The sequence below is a fragment of the Sphaerodactylus townsendi genome, linkage group LG01 (genome assembly GCF_021028975.2).
Source record: "Sphaerodactylus townsendi isolate TG3544 linkage group LG01, MPM_Stown_v2.3, whole genome shotgun sequence".
Lineage (NCBI taxonomy): Eukaryota > Metazoa > Chordata > Lepidosauria > Squamata > Sphaerodactylidae > Sphaerodactylus > Sphaerodactylus townsendi.
This window is the reverse complement of record NC_059425.1, coordinates 11,705,768-11,723,513: the sequence shown is the minus strand read 5'-3', so window position 1 is coordinate 11,723,513 and position 17,746 is coordinate 11,705,768. Positions and strand designations below refer to the sequence as shown.

The window sequence follows — 17,746 nt, the reverse complement described above, 5'->3', positions numbered from 1 at the left end:
GGTTTTTGCCAACGTTCCCATTTGAAATTTCAGTCCCTGCAACCTCACCTTCTCTTCCAAATGTGGCACAAACCGCAAAGAATAACACACATTCAGATTCTTTTTTTTTTAAAAAAAGCCCTCCATTTAAAATGTTTTATTTGATAGTCTAAGCAGAGGATATAACATAAGGCAACGGCAAGCCAATGGTTTGGTTCCTGGAACAGGGAGGGAGATTTGGGGGTTCAAATATTTTGGAGGGGGGGGATGGGGGGGTTGAGATTCTCCCACACCCAACTGCAGTTACATTTGATGCACAAGAGGCGCTTTCAAGTAGCCGTGGGTTAGCTTTGGAGGGATAAGGAAGTTCTCTGGGGGCTATCCGCCATACTGCGTGGATTCAGTGCTTTGGAGGATGGAAAGCTGCCGCCCGTCTTCTCAGTATTTCTTCCCACACGGCTTCATTTTCTTCACATAATACTCATTGCAGCCGTTGGTCAGGCCAGCAAACAGGGAGAGGAACCCTTCAAAGGTGATCCTCCCATCCCGGCATTCCTCGATGCTCTTCATGATCCGGTCAATGGCCATTGGGTCTTTCTGGTTCTGGGGAGGAAAACAGGGGGAAAGGGGGGAGGGAAAAAGAAGGGGGGTTGTTTTAGACCAAGGGTCTCCAGCCTTTTTTTTAAGCCTGCGGGCACCTCTGGAATTCTGACCAAGCTTGCGGGCAAAAGTGCAAAATGGCGGCTGCAAAATGGCTTCGACAGGAGGTGGAGCCAGCCACAAAATGGCTGCCGACATGTTCAGTCATACAGTGAAGATCCCTACACTGTGGTGGCAGCAGCTACTGGAGCAATGTTTTTAAAAAAACACAGCCCAAACTGTGGCAGTTAATCAGAACGACTGCTAGGCAAAAGCTCTTGGCGTGTGCCAGGAAAACCGTAATCAGGCATCATGGTACTCACAGGCATCGTGTTGGGGTCCTCTGGTTTAAATACAGGCTAACAGTCTCATTTACAAGGGTGCATTCCCATTTTTTGCTCCCAATCTTGGATGCCTCAGCCTGTTTCTTTTCAAACCTTTGTGGGATGCTTTGGTTAAATTTTGGCTAGAGCAGGGGTAGGGAACCTTTAACACTCGAAGAGCCATTTGGACCCATTTTCCACGGGAAAAGAAAACACTTGGAGCCGCAAATGATTTTTGACATTTAAAATAAAGATAACACTATATATATATATAGGGGTTTTTTTAACCTTTTACTCCGCTCATTCTGAAAAGCGCATGGATGCGCCCCCCCCCCCCCCCCGCTGCCTGCAGGGCAGGCAAGGATGAAGCCGGCGGCTCGGCCTTGCCGGCCGCCAGGAAAGCACCCACCCCACTCCAACGGGGCAGGCGAGAGGGGAAGCCCGCGGCGCGGCCCAGCCAACCATGGGCAGTTGGTGCGCCCACCCTGCTGCCTGCAGGGCGGGCAAGGATGGGGCCGGCAGCTTGGCTCGTGAAGCCACAGTGCAAGGGCAGAACAGCCGCATGCGGCTCTCGAGCCGCAGGTTCCCTACCCCTGGGCTAGAGTGAATTCCTGGTATTGTTATTCTCCAAGGTCATTAAATGCAGTGGTGGGATTCAGAGAATTTAACAACTGGTTGTTTACAAGCACCATTTTAACAACCAGTTCTGCTGAAGTGGCGCAAACCTGCTGAAATCCCACCACCGATTAAACGTCTGAGCGAATGGCGGATGCATCTCATCTCCGAAGTGTATTCCTGTTGACATATGCGCACGAGCACCTAGGTACCGTGGCCGCCATTTTGTTTTGCCATGGGGCACAGGTTGTGGGGAGTGATTTGAGGAAAGAGAGGAAATCTCCTGAGCTTGGTATTTGCTGGAGAAGATGGCTGGGGCTGGTGGTGAGCACAGAGAGCTCTGTAGGATATTGGGACGCTTGAACGAGGCTGCTTTTGGGACTGGTGTTTCCCTACTTGGGCACCGACTTGCTTTTCATCTGTTCAACCTGTACATTTAAAACACTGCCATGAATTTGCTGGGTCACATGCAGTACTGTAACAAAAGGAGCCAAAAGTTCCTCTTCAAAGGCGGCTTAGAATTTTTGCAGGGCATTCTAAAGAAATGTTCACACCCGCTCTGACTAATGCATGTGTGACAGGACAGGTGGACGCTTGCCTGCCGCCTGAATCCCATGGCCACAGTTGGGTGGTCATGGAATGTTGGCAAACAGTCAGAATATGCATAGATGGTGCAAATATAATATTGCTGGCTGCTGTGTTTTTATGGTTATAGATTTGTAAATTGTTTTAAATTAACTTAGTAATTATGTGTAAATGTTGTTTTTAGCCTGCTGTGTTTAATGTTATTATAAATATCAAACCAGAGTTTATATACATATATACATATATATATACACACACACACACACACACCCCGCTCCTATCCCAAAAGTCTAAGATCCACTTACTTCCATATATCCTGGGACTTCCCTCTCCATCAGCTGCCGAAGGTCTTCCTTTGTTAGATAGTTCTTTTCACCAGAAAATTTGTGAAAAGTAAAAAGCACCGTTTCCATGGCGTGTTCCAGCTGAGAGGGCATCTTGGCTCTGTTCTTGGGCACCTGTCTAATGCCAGAGAGAGAGAGAGAGAAAGAGAGAGAGATTTAACCCCTTGATGGATAGAAGATTCAAACAGTAGCCAAGAGGTCCAGCGAAACTAGTCCAACCAACCAATTCTTCGCTGACACATCGATGCCAGAAACCATTCCTACATTCTACATTTAGGTTCATAGTCCCCTGTTGTGATCCCCGTTGGAGGCTTTAATGCTCAAACACCAATGTGTCCTGAGTGCATATATGCTGCTCCCCCCTGCGGTACCCAACCTGTGCTGCAAACAACACCTGTCTCATGTCGGCAACCATCTGTGTGAGCCCAAGCTGAATCCCAGCTAAAGGGGCCCAGCAGCCGCTTGCTTGGTGTGCGAAAGAGGCCAGGTTGAGATCCAGGGATCGCCATTCGAAAAGATCGCCGCTGCTGGGAAACCCTCCCACGAAACCTTTGGAGAGCCATTTACAGGGGCAGACAGTGCGGTACAGTAGTTATAATGCAGAACTTGCAGAGGATAATAATAATAGCGCCATCAAGTCTCAACCAACTTGTGTCAAGCCTTCGTGGGTTTTATTTAGGGCAAGAGATGTTCTTTTCTAAAAGTAATTTTTAAATTTCGCATACAAAACAAAACATACAAGCATAAAACCCCCACAACCCACTGATTTCCAGCTAACTCATCTTTGATTAAAAGTTATCTCTAGGTTCATGCATATACAATGAAGACATTAATTGAATAGTTATTTCATAGAATCATAGAGTTGGAAGAGACCCCCAAGGGCCATCCAGTCCAACCCCATGCAATGCAGGAACACACCATCAAAGCACTCCTGACAAATGGCCATCCAGCCTCTCTTTAAAAACTTCCAAAGAAGAAGACTCCAGCACGCTCCGAAGCAAACGGCCCTTACTGTCAGGGAAGTTTTTCCTGATATTCAGGTGAAATCTCTTTTCCTTCACCTTGAACCCATGACTAGTCCTAGTCTCTGTAGAAGCAGAAAACAAGCTTGCTCCCTCACCAACATGACATCCCTTCAAACATCTAAACATGACAATCATGTCACCTCTTAACCTTCTCTTCACCAAACTAAACATACCCAGCTCCCTAAGTCTCTCCTCATTGGCATGGATTCCAGACCTTTTACCATTTTGGTTGCCCTCCTCTGGACCTATTGTCAATATCCTTCTTGAATTGTGGTGCCCAGAACCGTACACAATATTCCAGGTGAAGTCTAACCAATGCAGAATAGAGAGGTACAATTACATCCCTCTATCTAGAGTCTAGACACTATACTCCTACTGATACAGCCCAGAATCACATTGGCTTTCTTGGCTGCCATATCACACTGCTGACTTGTGTTCAGTTTGGACCCATAAAGTTGCTTTATATTGAATCAGACTCTACTGGTCCATCCATCATTATCAGAATTGACCTTTGCCCCACCGAACTTTTAAAAAGGTGTTGGTGGGCACCATAAGAGAACCCCCAGATGAGTTCTTTGCTTTGGGAAAAGAAGTAACTTCAAATACAATGGAAGATGCTGTGCTAAAGATCACTGGAACTCCTACATCACGGCATGGTATGGAAATGAAAATTGGGGGGAAAATTAGGGATGAGAGACAGACCATGCATGTTACTCTAAGCTCCTTGGTCTAAGGGTATATAAAAATTCACTCCAAAAAACCTGTTTCTTTATGAAAGATACTTACCACTGGGCTAAAGCAAACCACGGGTGGTAAATAAGGGCCAAAGAATAATTTATAAAAGAGCTTTGTAAAGATTTTAATACTGGACCCGCTGCCGGTGATTTCATTTCATGCCAAACTTCTTAGCTGTCGTTTTACGAGCGCCTTTTAAAAAGGGAGATGCAAGATTTTAAAAACCACCCCAGCTAACCAGAATTACAATAAAATAATGGAAAACGAACCCTCAGGCCCAATCCTCTGCTGGAATTATCTCAACATTTCACCCCAATTAGCACAAAACCGCAAGACAGCAATTTAAGGATTAAGCCATTAAGCCGTTCCTTGAAATAGCAAGTGGATCCTGTGAAATTATTCCGCTAATAAGAGCGCTTTGCCTCAGCGCAAGGATCCTCTTGCACCAGTGAAGGCACCTGACTCTAGAGAAAAGCATTTCTGGACCAGGTCTGTCTGACATATCCCAATAAAATTGGTACTGGAAAGTGTCATCAAATTGTGCAGGACTTATAGAAGAGTTTGGATTTATAGCCTGCTTTTATCAGTCTTAAAGGAGTCTCAAAGTGGATTACAAACTCCTTTCCCTTCCCCTCCCCACAATAGACACCTTATGAGGTAGGTGGGGCTGAGAGAGTTCTGAGAGAACTGTTGACTGGCCCAAGGTCACCCAGAAGGCTTCATATGGAGGAGGGGGGGGGAACAAATCCATTTCACCAGATAAAGAGTCCACGGCTTATGTGGAACAGTGGGGAATCAAACCTTGTTCTCCAGAATAGAGTCCACCACTAGTAACCACTACACTACACTGTAGTGGCCCTGTAGGATTTTCAAGGTGAGCAATGGTCAGGGGTGGTTTGCAATGCCTTCCTGAACTGAGCAACCTAGGACTTCTGTGGTGGTCTCCCATCTAAATACTAACCAAGACCGACCCTGCTTAGCTTCTGAGATCCAACTAGCCTGGGACACCCAAGTCAGAGCACAGAAGAGTTCACCAGGGCTAAAGTACGCTGGTTATAGTCAAGTTGTGACCCCAGAGGGTTTTCAAGGCTCTCCACATCCAGAAGATGTGGAGAAGATGTGGAGAATCATGGACAAATGCTGGGCCAGCTAGCAACAAATATCAAACCAGAGTTTATATACATTAAAACCACAACAAACATTAAAACATTCTGATAACTTACTAATGGCCGATTTTCCAAGATGGAAAGTAAGTTAGGGACGGGCGAGAGGAATGGGGGAAATATTCCCAGGGACAACCCTACCCTAATTCAATATGCTACGATTGCTTGGGTTCAAGGAGGAGTTCCAAAAAAACCTACTCTCCCTGCCAGAAACACCCTGCCACGCTGCGGGTGTGTGAAATTGCAGTTGGGTTCTGCTGTTGTAAAACAATAAATAACTTGCTACATTCCTTATCTTATCCACTAAGCACCAAGCCCTTCTGAAGAAAGGCCATACATTTCTCTTTTGGGGGTGAGGGTATGAATCACTCACTTTTACTTCACTTTAGTTTGTTATCCTGCCCTACCTCACCCAGTCTGGGCTTGGGGCATCTTGTGGATAGCCAATAGAATGCCTGCGGTCAGACAAAATACTTAAGAGTCAACGATCGACACGTAACACAATAAGGCAATACAGACCTTTTAAAATGGGACAACCAACTAATTAAAAACGATTTCGAAGTGTCTGGCCCCATTCCTTTCTCCGTTTCAGCCTGCTGTGCGATCTCCGATGGGGGATAAAAATTTAATAATCTACCAGTAGCTAACTCGGCGTAAGATGAGGAAAAAAGGGAAAAGAAAAGAGGAAGGGAAAAGATGAGAAAGGGAAGGAAGCCGTGGTGGGATCCAAAAATTTTAGTAACAGGTTCCCATGGTGGTGGGATTCAAACTGTGGCGTAGCGCCAATGGGGATGGGCGGGGCACGACGGGGGCGTGGCTGGGCATTCTGGGGGCGGGGGATTCATGGGCGGGGCTGTGGCAAGGACACAGCTGCTGCGCCAGTCCTTGGGCGGGAAACGAATGCACGCAGGCGCAGGCTGCCACGCACGCCAGTGCACCTCCTGCTAGACTGCTTCAAGTTCTGCGCGCTACTGCTGAGAGGAGGGGCGTAACTAAGGCAAAAATCATGTGGCAAAATCACCCATTAGTAACCCCCTCTTGGCACACGCAAATAATTAGTAACCTACTCTCGGGAACCTGTGAGAACCTGCTGGATCCCACCTCTGGTCGTGCCCCTAAGGGACTAGAAAAAAGGTAGGCAGGTGGTTGCTTGAAGTCTGAGATGTTGTTTGTTTCAGCTGCAAGGTGACCCCGCGTATGCATTGTTCCATCTTCTGAACACTCATCAGCCCCGCAATTGATCTGTTGGGAAATACCTTCTGCAGACCAGAGGCAGCAAAGCCAAAAACCGAATCCCGAATAGCTGGTTTTTGAGCAGATGAGCTCAGCTGCCCCTCACCTTAAACATTCCTTCCACCCCCCTCCCCACTGCCCTGACCTCTGCCGCTTTATTATCTTTGATCAGCAGTCCCGTCGGCTGTCAGGAACATCTGCAAGCCGGGCAGCCCATCTGGTTCCTATCCGGGGAAGGCGCTGCCTAAGGCGGAGAGGCGTTGGCCACGTTCCCAGGGCGAGATTTCCAGCCAGGGAGCTGTCCCCCACCCCACCGCCCCCTCTTCTTGAGGCTGGCACCAGAGGAAAGCGTAGGCTGCCTTCATCCATTTTCCAGGCCAAGCCCCTGGGGAAACGCGGAACCCTCTTCTGACCCTCCCGGCTTTCACAGCTACAGTGCAGACCGCCGTGCCGTCGAGAACAGCTGATTCACTGAGCAGGCGAGGACAGAGCCGGGGATATTAAGACTCCTCAACTGCTTAAGGATGTCGTAAACAGAAGACATGGGACTCATCGGGGACTCTGGGTGAAGGATTGTGCTAATCTAGGGAGATCGCAATACATTGCACTTTGCACATTGTGCATTGTATACTGCGCATTGTTGGAGATTTAAAGGGATAGTGGTATTTAGAATATTAAAGCACTTTTTGTCACAGCGATAGCGGAACTGGCGTATTTTAGATCGTGGCCGGAATATGGCATTTGTGGTATGTGTTATCCCAAGGACCATTTTCAGACATAGTCCTAAACATACTAAATCAAAATCCGTCAGCATGTTAAGAGACCGGTATGAGCTTCTGAGTGCAAGCGGCCATCATCAGATACCAGTTTTGAATCTCAAAAGCTCATGCTCTGAAAATATTGTTGGCCTCTTAAGATGTTACTGGACTTGAATTAGGGTGTTTTACTGCAGACCAACGTAGCTACCCTCTGTAAACCGCTCAAAATAGTGTTGGGCCAGGTCTTGCAACAAGAAAAACAGCATGGCAAGGGAAGGTGCAGCTCTTTCCCCTAGATTTCTTCCTTGCAGGGCATATTCCTTTTTACTCAAAACCCACCATTCCGCTGCCTGTGTGACACAGTTTTTAAAGAAGAAGAAGAGTTTGGATTTATATCCCCCCTTTCTCTCCTGTAGGAGACTCAAAGGGGCTTACAATCTCCTTGCCCTTCCCCCCTCACAACAAACACCCTGTGAGGTAGGTGGGGCTGAGAGAGCTCCGAGAAGCTGTGACTAGCCCAAGGTCACCCAGCTGGCGTGCGTGGGAGTGTACAGGCTAATCTGAATTCCCCAGATAAGCCTCCACAGCTCAGGCGGCAGAGTGGAGAATCAAACCCGGTTCCTCCAGATTAGATACATGAGCTCTTAACCTCCTACACCACTGGGAGAAAGGATGGGAGAAAGATTGCGTTCTGTCCCTACAGGCGTGTATCAGCCCTGCACTGTTTTTAACTTCTTCTTCTCCAAAGCCCTGGGTATCACAGTTTGGTGCAAGCCCTTCGAATTCTCGCTGTTACTACAATTCCCAGAGTTCCCTAGGGTGAAGGAATGACAGGTAAGCTACTTTATCTGTATGTACATTGAAAACATATATTGTGAGAAAGCACTGGGCTCCTGGTCCTAACAGAAATGCAGGCTGCTGCTCTTACACTGTTTATTTTTTATTTTATTTACTCCATTTGTACCCTGTTTTTCTCCCCAAGCAACCCACAGCAGTTTATACAATTCTCCTACGTTTAATTCTAACAACCCTATGAGGCGGGTTAAGTTAGGCTGAGAGAGCGTGGCTGGTCCAAGGTCACCCAGTTAACTCTCACGGCAGAGTGGGAATTCCAGCCTGAGCGTAGTTTTGACACTTTAATCACTAGATCACACTGGCTTGTCAACAGGAGTCCATTTTCTTTGCCCCACAGAACTAAAGGAGGCCCATCATTAAGATGGGATACTGGTCATGCCAGCGTCTGATGGACACAGAGACCAGACTTCGACATGTGCTTTGCACAGAGACACTTCAAACACCTGATCCAGCTTCTTGAGAGCCAGCATGGTGCAGTGGTTGTAGCCGTGGACTCTAGTCTGGAGAACTGAGTTTGATTCCCCACTCTTTCACATGAGCGGTGGACTCTTCTCTGGTAGACTGGATTTGTTTCCCCACTCTTCCACGTGAAGCCTGCTGGGCAGTGGTGGGATCCAAAAATTTTAGTAGCAGGTTCCCATGGTGGTGGGATTCAAACTGTGGCGTAGTGCCAATGGGGCTGGGCGGGGCATGACGGGGGCGTGGCTGGGCATTCTGGGGATGGGGCATTCCTGGGCGGGGCTGTGGCAAGGACGCAGCCGCTGCGCCGGTCCTTGGGCGGGAAACGAATGCACGCAGGCGCAGGCTGCCACGCACGCCGGTGCACCTCCTGCTAGACTGCTTCAAGTTCTGCGCGCTACTGCTGAGGAGCGGAGGAGGGGCGTAACTAAGGCAAAAATCACGTGGCAAAATCACCAATTAGTAACCCCCTCTTGGCACACACAAATAATGAGTAACCTACTCGCGGGAACCTGTGAGAACCTGCTGGATCCCACCTCGGCTGCTGGGGGACCTTGGGTCAGTCACAGTTCTCTCTGAACTCTCTCAGCCCCACCAACCTCACAAGGGGTCTGTTGTGAGGAGAGGAAAGGAAGGAGTTTGTAAACCGCTTTGAGACTCCCTATAGGAGAGAAAGGCGAGGTATAAACTTCTTCTGTCAGCCTTCGGCATTGGGCCAATTTCCTGAGCCAATCTTTGCAGGTGCAGCAGCCCACACAGGATAAATAACATCTTCCCAGAGCTGCTTCGGTTTCCAAAAAGCTCCTCCCGAATGCCACTGTCTCAGTCTGAACTGGCCTTCCCAAAATTTTTAAATGGAGTTCTGGGCTCATCCTTAACTGCAGGTGCTGCTAGATCCAGTCCAGTGCGCCATTGTCAGTATTCAAGCTGAAATGCCACTGGGTATTGGCTCTGCCCCAGAAAGATTTCAGTTCTCCAGTTTCATTTAATGAGAGGCTTGTGCCCTTAAGCCGTAAATAAATCTAAGCATTTCTTCTTCTTCAAGGAATGACGCAAGTAAACAAAACTTAAAAGCTAAGAAACTGAAAATTGAAAACTGTAAAAGACTGAAAAATAAGAGGCCAGATTAAGACGGAAATACCATTGCTGTTCTCAACTGTAGGCCTGGCGAACAGCTTCATCTTGCACGTCCTATGGAACTGAGCTAGATCCCACAATGGTCTCATTTGAAAGTGTCCCATCAGTAAAGCCCTGGGTTTTAGGGCCAGGGATCTCTAGGGGATTGTTATTTCCTGAGTGTAATGCTCTCCAAGGGGTCATTGGGAGAAGTGGTCCTGCAGAAATATAAATCCAAACTCATCTTCTTCTCTTCACAGCATATATCTGTAGAAGTGGGATGATACTAAGGAATCAAGAGGAGCAGTGGTGGGATCCAAAATTTTTAGTAACAGGTTCCCATGGTGGTGGGATTCAAACTGTGGCGTAGCGCCAATGGGGCTGGGCGGGGCACGACGGGGGTGTGGCCGGGCATTCCGGGGGCGGGGCATTCCTGGGCGGGGCTGTGGCAAGGACGCAGCCGCTGCGCTGGTCCTTGGGCAGGAAACAAATGCACGCAGGCTGCCACGCACGCCGGTGCACCTCCTGCTAGACTGCTTCAAGTTCTGTGCGCTACTGCTGAGAGGAGGGGCGTAACTAAGGCAAAAATCACGTGGCAAAATCCCCAATTAGTAACCCCCTCTCGGCACACACAAATAATTAGTAACCTACTCTCGGGAACCGGTGAGAACCTGCTGGATCCCACCTCTGAAGAGGAGGTCTTGGGCTAGTCACACTCTCTCAGCCTTGACCCAGGAACGTGTGCGTGGGAGACCTCCAAGGACTACCAGTGCCACGACGCCGAAGCAATCAATGGCAACCTACCTCTGAATGTCTCCTGCATTGAAAACCCCATGGGGTCACCGTAAGTCGGATGCAACTTGACAGTGTTTACACCCACACGCACTCTACAGCAGCGGTGTCCAACTCTGCCCTCCAGATGTTCATGGACTATGATACCCATCTGATGGGTGTCTTAGTCCATGAACATCTGGAGGGGCAGAACCTGTATCTACAAACATCTGGAGGGCAGAATCTGCTTCTGATAGGTATCATAGTCCATGAACATCTGGAGGGGCAGAATTGGACACCCTAGCTCTATGGTATTAGGCTCAAAGGCAGTCCCATCCAGTATCATGTTTCCTACATCATAAGAATGTTGCTGGAGCAGACCAGTGGTCCATCTAGTCCAGCATCCCATTTTGCACGGTGGCCAACCATTTCCTTGGGAGGCTAAACGTCAGGGCATAGAGGCCAAGGCCTTTTCCGGATATGACCTCATAGAATCATAGAGCTGGAAGGAGCCATCGACGCCATCTAATCCAACCCACTGCTCAATGCAGCATCAACCTAGACGAGCATCCCAGACAAGTGTTCATCCAGCCGCAATTTGAAGATTGCCAGTGAGGGAGAGTTCACCACCTCCCTCCTCCTCAGCCCATTCCACTGCTGAACTCACAGGAAAAACAGAACATTAAAAATCCTAATCTTCACTTGGTACCTTTCCGCCCATGATTTAAACCCATTATTTCAAGTCCTCTCCTCTGCTGGGAACAACAGAACATTATTGCAAGCTATAGGATCATAGAGTTGGAAGAGACCCCAAGGGCCATCAAGTCCAACCCCCTTGCAATGCAGGAACACACAATCAAAGCACTCTTGACAGACAAACCCACTACCTAGCCGAAGATTCGAGGAATTGGACTCTCTGGCCTGGATTTTTCAGGGCAGCTCCAAGTCTGATCCAAGCTGAGACGGATTTCATGTGCGAGAATGTCTGCCAGATGTTTGAAAACTATCAAAGGAGGAGACTCCACCACACTCCAAGGTAGTGCATTCCGCTGTCGAACAGCCCTGACTGTCAGGAAGTTCTTCCTGATGTTTAGGAAAAACATTCTGACAGTAAGGGCTTTTCGACAGTCGTCTCTTCTGCTAGTCCTCTAAGAACAAAGGTTGACCCTGCTTAGTTTCCAAGGCCTGATGAGCTTGGACTAGGCTGGGCCATCCAGGTCAGGGCTAGACCCTGGACCCATGGGGTTTTCAAGTCAAGAGTGGAGCAGAGGTAGTTTGCCATTGCCTGCCTGTGCGTAGCAACCGTAGACATCCTTCCAAGTATGAAACCAGGGCCAACCCTGCTTAACTTCCAAGAACAATGAGACCAGGACAGTTTGGGCCATACAGGTTGAGGTAAAAGATGAACAGGGGTGGTTTGCTGCTGCAGCCTCTGTATAGTAACCCTGGACTTCCTTGGTGATCTCCCATCCAAATACTAACCAGGGCCGACCCTGCTTAGCTAGCTGGGCCATCCATGTCAGGGGGGTGAGGCTCCATTTAGTTTCTATAAACCTCAATAGCCATGTCTCTTTCCACACTAGCGTTCCTTGCATTCAAATCTGCCCCCCCTCCCTTGCTGCTGTTCCCCACACCTGGCCTGTGACGACTCCAGTTTTCAACAGCTGCACTGCGACACGTCTCAGTGCAAGGCTTAGGGCGGGATGAAAGAGGTGGGCGAGACGCCGGGCAGGGTGAACGGTTACCCAACACACTTGCCCGAGGGAGCGGTTCTCGGATGTTTCCAATGCTGTGCTTGGCTGTGAGCCAGCCCATTCCATCTGCTCGCCAGCTGCAATCGTCCACAGCACGCCCAGTTTCAATTTGACCCCTTCGTAGGGGTCTGCACCAGCTGTGCTTCAATCTTAAAATCTGAGAAGGCGGCAGCTGGAAGAAAAAGGCATTCTGGACATGCACAGAGGTTGCAGCTGCTTCACACACACAAGGAACAGAATCTGGCGCCTGGGAGGGAGTAAGCAATTGTGCTTGCCCCGGGCACCATTTTAGGCAATTACGCCGCTGGCCCACTCACTCAAAAAGATTGGGGACTTCTAGTATACAGTTCTATTGCTTCTGGGGCAAGAGCCATCTCGAAGCTCCTAAGTTATAGGTGTCAAACTCACAACCCTCCAGATGTTATGGACTACACTTTCCATCATCCCCTGCCAGCATGATGCTGGTAGGGGATGATGGGAACTGTAGTCCATAACATCTGGAGGGCTGCAAGTTTGACACCTGTGTCCGAAGTCATCTTATAATTTTGACCACCATCTAAGACTCCAGGCAGGGAAAATTGCATGACCAGAAAATTCTAGAACAGCTCAACGAATATTCCTCTTTGCTCCATATTTATGAGCCCCTAAAAATGACTCTTTTAGCCACACACCGGGCACACTCTGTTCTTGGTGGACATCTCCAAGGACTCAGAGGAGGCAGTTTAGTCAAACAGCCTGAAATCAGTTTCAACAATGAGTGAAGTTGCAGTAGACTAAAAAAAGGGAAAATGTTTCTTTGGTCTGTTGGACCCCCGAAACCTTAAATCTATTCGCATCCATCCAGGATTGAAACTCGGATTGCCAAACAGTCTGGGAAGCGATAGAGGTGTAGCTGAAATCACTGGGAGTGGAAGACGTGCAGCTGATATAGTTTAACATCTGGAATTGTCCTCAAGGGAGTTGTCTTATTTATTATGTTTTTAAAAATCTGCCCGCTCACCCATCGGCCTCACGGCGACTTACGATTCTTAAAACAACATCACAATAAATTGATCTCACAAGCCAACAAAACCCAATATAAAAATACGTATAAAATATTAAAAGATATGACTCAGCATCATTCCATATACTCATCAAGGTTGAACGTGCCTCCTGCAAGAACATCTTTTGTCAAAACTCTTGGGAATCGAAAACCCACTACCCAGCCGAAGATTCGAGGAGTTGGACTCTCTGGCCTGGGTTTTTCAGGGCAGCTCCAAGTCTGATCCAAGCTGAGACAGATTTCGTGTGCGAGAATGTCTGCCATCTTGAGCAGTCAAAATCGAACCGCTTCTGCCATCTTGGAACTCAGACAGGCAAATCTGAACTGGTTTTAATTGTGACAGTTTCTCCAAAGGAAGGAAGGCACAACTGTTAAACCCATTTTAAGTTTGCCCTGGAGATGAATGCATATATATACTTATTCCCCCTTCACGTTTACTCCAGTTTTCCTCAGAACTGTACAGAACCCTAATGCCACAACTGTCAATTCTGGGTTTGGAAATTCCCCCTAATGTGTGCATAGACCCTGAGGAAGAGGTGTTTCAGGAAGGGAGGTAGCAGGGTATAAAGCCATAGAGTCTACCCTCGGATGGATCCATTTTCTGTTGAGGAACCAATCTCTTTAGTCTAGAGAAAAGCTGTAACTCTGGGAGACCTCTAGACTGCAGCTATAGGTTGTTCACCCTCTTCCCATCAGCTTCAGCCTCACAACAACCCTGCGAGGTCGTTTTGGCCAAGCAATAACCACAGTGGTGGGATCCAAAAATTTTAGTAACAGGTTCCCATGGTGGTGGGATTCAAACCGTGGCGTAGCGCCAACGGGGCTGGGCGGGGCACGACGGGGGCGTTGCTGGGCATTCCAGGGGCGGGGCGTTCCTGGGCGGGGCTGTGGCAAGGACGCAGCCGCTGCGCCGGTCCTTGGGCAGGAAACGAATGCACGCAGGTGCAGGCTGCCGCGCACGCCGGTGCACCTCCTGCTAGACTGCTTCAAGTTCTGCACGCTACTGCTGAGAGGAGGGGTGTAACTAAGGCAAAAATCACATGGCAAAATCACCAATTAGTAACCCCCTCTCGGCACACACAAATAATGAGTAACCTACTCTCGGGAACCTGTGAGAACCTGCTGGATCCCATCTCTGAATAACCAACAGCGCAAGGAACACGCAATGGGGGACTTGGCCTCTGCAGAAGAGGGAAGATTCAAACTCAGGCCTCCAGTCTCGAACTGACCTTCCAGCCACTACACTACGTGGGCCTCCCACAAAAAACGTTCAGAGGCCTTTAACCACTCGAGAGGCAAGGCAAAAGTGTTTTTTTAAAAAATCGGCCTACAGGGACCAGAGGGGAGAACTGCGGAAAAAAGGAACCCCTGACGACAGGCACGGGTGGCATTTCTGTTTAACCGCAGCAGTTTCCTGTTGCCTGCTGGGTGTTCTCTGGAGGTCGATGTTCTTTGACAGGGGAAGTTGCCTTTGCAAAGAGCTGGGGTGCGGGGAAGGGAGACAGGAAAATTAAACGTTTGCTGCCAATTGCCACGACGAATAAACAGGGGTTGAAGAGGCCCTGGCAACGTTCCCTTCCCGGCCCCACCCTCCTGGGCAGCTGCCACCACCCACGGCCCTGCTCTCTCCCCTCCCAGCATCTAGAGCCCTCGCCTGTCTGGCCGTCAGCCGCAGCCTCTTGGGAAACGGCTCTTGGGAAATGTCACATTGGAGACGGACGTCTGCCGCTCGTTCGGAGCCCTGATTTACAGTGCAATCCTAAACAGAACTGAAGTTGTTCGGAAGGGTGTAACTCCGTCTGGGACCACGCCGTAAATCATGCAAAAAAAAAAGTAGAGCTCGTTTAACAGACTTTATTCTGGGGCGGAAGAGGAAGTCCTTGGCCTGGCCTAGAAACCGTCCGCTTAAATCATCCTCGGCCCCTTCCTCATCGGGCTTTGGAGGAAGTTGTGCGTGTTGAACCGGTTTTAAATTTACAGTGCGGACTCAGCACGCCTTGTATTCTGGTGCATTCGATCCCGGCCCCTCTGTTTTTGATCCCGGCCTTCCTTCATGGATGCCTTTTGAAATCTTTGGGACTAGAAACTTTGCTTTTACTTTTCAAAGAGCCTGAGAAGACTGGGGTGCTTGTTAGATTCTGCACATCGCACTTCTGTGCCCTGGCTGTAGAATTCGGTCTTTGGATCGCAGGAACTTCAGAACTGCCTTGCTGGGTTGGAATGAAGAACCGCTTAACCCAGTGGTGGGATCCAAAAATTTTAATAACAGGTTCCGATGGTGGTGGGATTCAAACAGTGGCGCCGCCACACACACGCACCTCCAGTCCCTATTGGGCAGGGAGGTTGCTTTAGTAACCCCTTCTCGGCACTCAGAAAAAATTAGTAACCACTTCTAGAGAAGTGGTGAGAACTGGTTGGATCCCACCTCCGGTTTAACCTAGTGCTTTGTCTCCAATAGAGCTTAGCCAAACGTTTTGGGCACGCACAAAAGAAGAAGAAGAGTTTGGATTTATATCCCCCCTTTCTCTCCTGTAGGAGACTCAAAGGGGCTGACAATCTCCTTGCCCTTTACCCCTAACAACAAACACCCTGTGAGATGGGTGGGGCTGAGAGAGCTCTGATGAACTGTGATTAGCCCAAGGTCACCCAGCTGGCGTGTGTTGGAGTGCACAAGCTAGTCTAGTTCCCCAGATAAGCCTCCACAGCTTAGGCGGCAGAGCGGGGAATCAAACCCGGTTCCTCCAGATTAGAATCCACCTGCTCTTAACCACTACGCCATGGATAATAAGGACAGGTGACCCTTCACAGATGTTTATCTCCAGTGCCGGGTATGCCTCGGTCCCCAACTGTTTTTAGCCGGTCAGCATCTCTGGATGGTGGGCGCAACCTCAAAATGGCTGCCGTAAAAGGCTGCGCCAACCACAACATCTCACCGAGTGAGGTCATGCATATCTAAAACTCTTCAACATTTTAAGAAGCTCTCTTTAACAGAATGCCTTGCCAATCTGAAGCCCTGCTGGGCAAAAAAGACCCCACATGGCCCTGCCATGTGGCAGGAGCAGCAGTGGCGTAAGAGGTTAAGAGCTCATGTATCTAATCTGGAGGAACAGGGTTTGATTCCCAGCTCTGCCGCCTGAGCTGTGGAGGCTTATCTGGGGAATTCAGATTAGCGTGTACACTCCCACACACGCCAGCTGGGTGACCTTGGGCTAGTCACAGCTTCTCGGAGCTCTCTCAGCCCCACCCACCTCACAGGGTGTTTGTTGTGAGGGCAAGGAGATTGTCAGCCCCTTTGAGTCTCCTGCAGGAGAGAAAGGGGGGATATAAATCCAAACTCCTCCTCCTCCTCCTCTTCTATTATCTAAAAACTCTTGGTGGGCAACAGGAAGAGTGCTCAAGGTGGCCACGGGCGTCACGTGGGGGAATCCTGGAGTATAACGGAGAATACTGCCTTTCTTCATGGAAGTTACAAATCTTTTGTCTCCCTTCCCCCAATATCTTTATATTTTTAACAGGGGCGAGATGCAAAGATATTTTGGGGGTTTGGTAGGTACACAGAGAATCATAGGGTTTGTAGATACCTCAAAAGTCATCGAGTCCAGTCCCCTACCACGCAGAAACACACAATCAAAACCCTCCCAACAAATGGAAATCCAGTCTCTGTTAAAAAACCTCCGAAGAAGGAGACTCCACCACCCTCTGAGGCAGCCTATTCCACTATCGAACAGCCCTGATGGTCAGGAAGTCCTTCCTAATGTTTAGGTGGAATCTCTTTTCCTGTTCTTTGAATCCATTATTCCATGCCTGAGGCCCCTTCCGCACATGCAAAATAATGCGTTTTCAAACCACTTTCAGAACTGTTTGCAAGGAGATTTTGCTATTCCGCACAGCTTCAAAGAGCACTGAAAGCAGTTGGAAAGTGCATTATTTTGCATGTGCGGAATGAGCCTGAGTCTCTGTAGCAGCAGTATAACAAGCTTGCTCCGTCTTCAACACGGCATCCCTTCAAATATTGAAACACGGCTATCATGTCACCCCTTGACCTTCTCTTCTCCAGACTGAACCCCAGTTCCCGAAGCTGCTCCTCACAGGGCACGGATTCCGAACCCCTTACCATTTTGGTCACCCTCATCTGGACAAGTTAAAGCTTTCCCTTACACAAGTGTGTACCAGCTGCCTGTGCCCAGGAAATATACACACATACACAATATACACACATACACAATCCCCCTCGTGTGTGCAATCAGGAATAGCAGAGGTGGCTTGCTATTGTGCAATCTCACCATTCATTTTAAAACGAGAGCTCAAGGCTCTAGTCCTCTGGGTGGCAAAGGAATGCTCGGCGTGTGT

General features: G+C 48.8%; 1 protein-coding gene across 2 annotated transcripts in view; it reads right to left on the bottom strand.

Annotated features, from left to right (window-relative positions):
* Positions 1 to 227: 227 nt before the first annotated feature.
* Positions 228 to 17,746, bottom strand: part of S100A10 (S100 calcium binding protein A10) — a 33,587-nt gene continuing 16,068 nt past the window's right edge. Inside the window, exons 2-3 of one of the 2 annotated variants that reach the window (XM_048519455.1) lie at positions 2,447 to 2,599; positions 228 to 582 (exon numbers count right to left, since the gene is read on the bottom strand). In XM_048519455.1, coding sequence (XP_048375412.1) covers positions 418 to 582; positions 2,447 to 2,578 — 297 coding nt within the window. In that variant the 5' untranslated portion in view covers positions 2,579 to 2,599 and the 3' untranslated portion in view covers positions 228 to 417. Of the gene's footprint in view, positions 583 to 2,446; positions 2,604 to 17,746 lie in introns of both variants that reach the window. The other variant, XM_048519447.1, reaches the window with a different exon arrangement.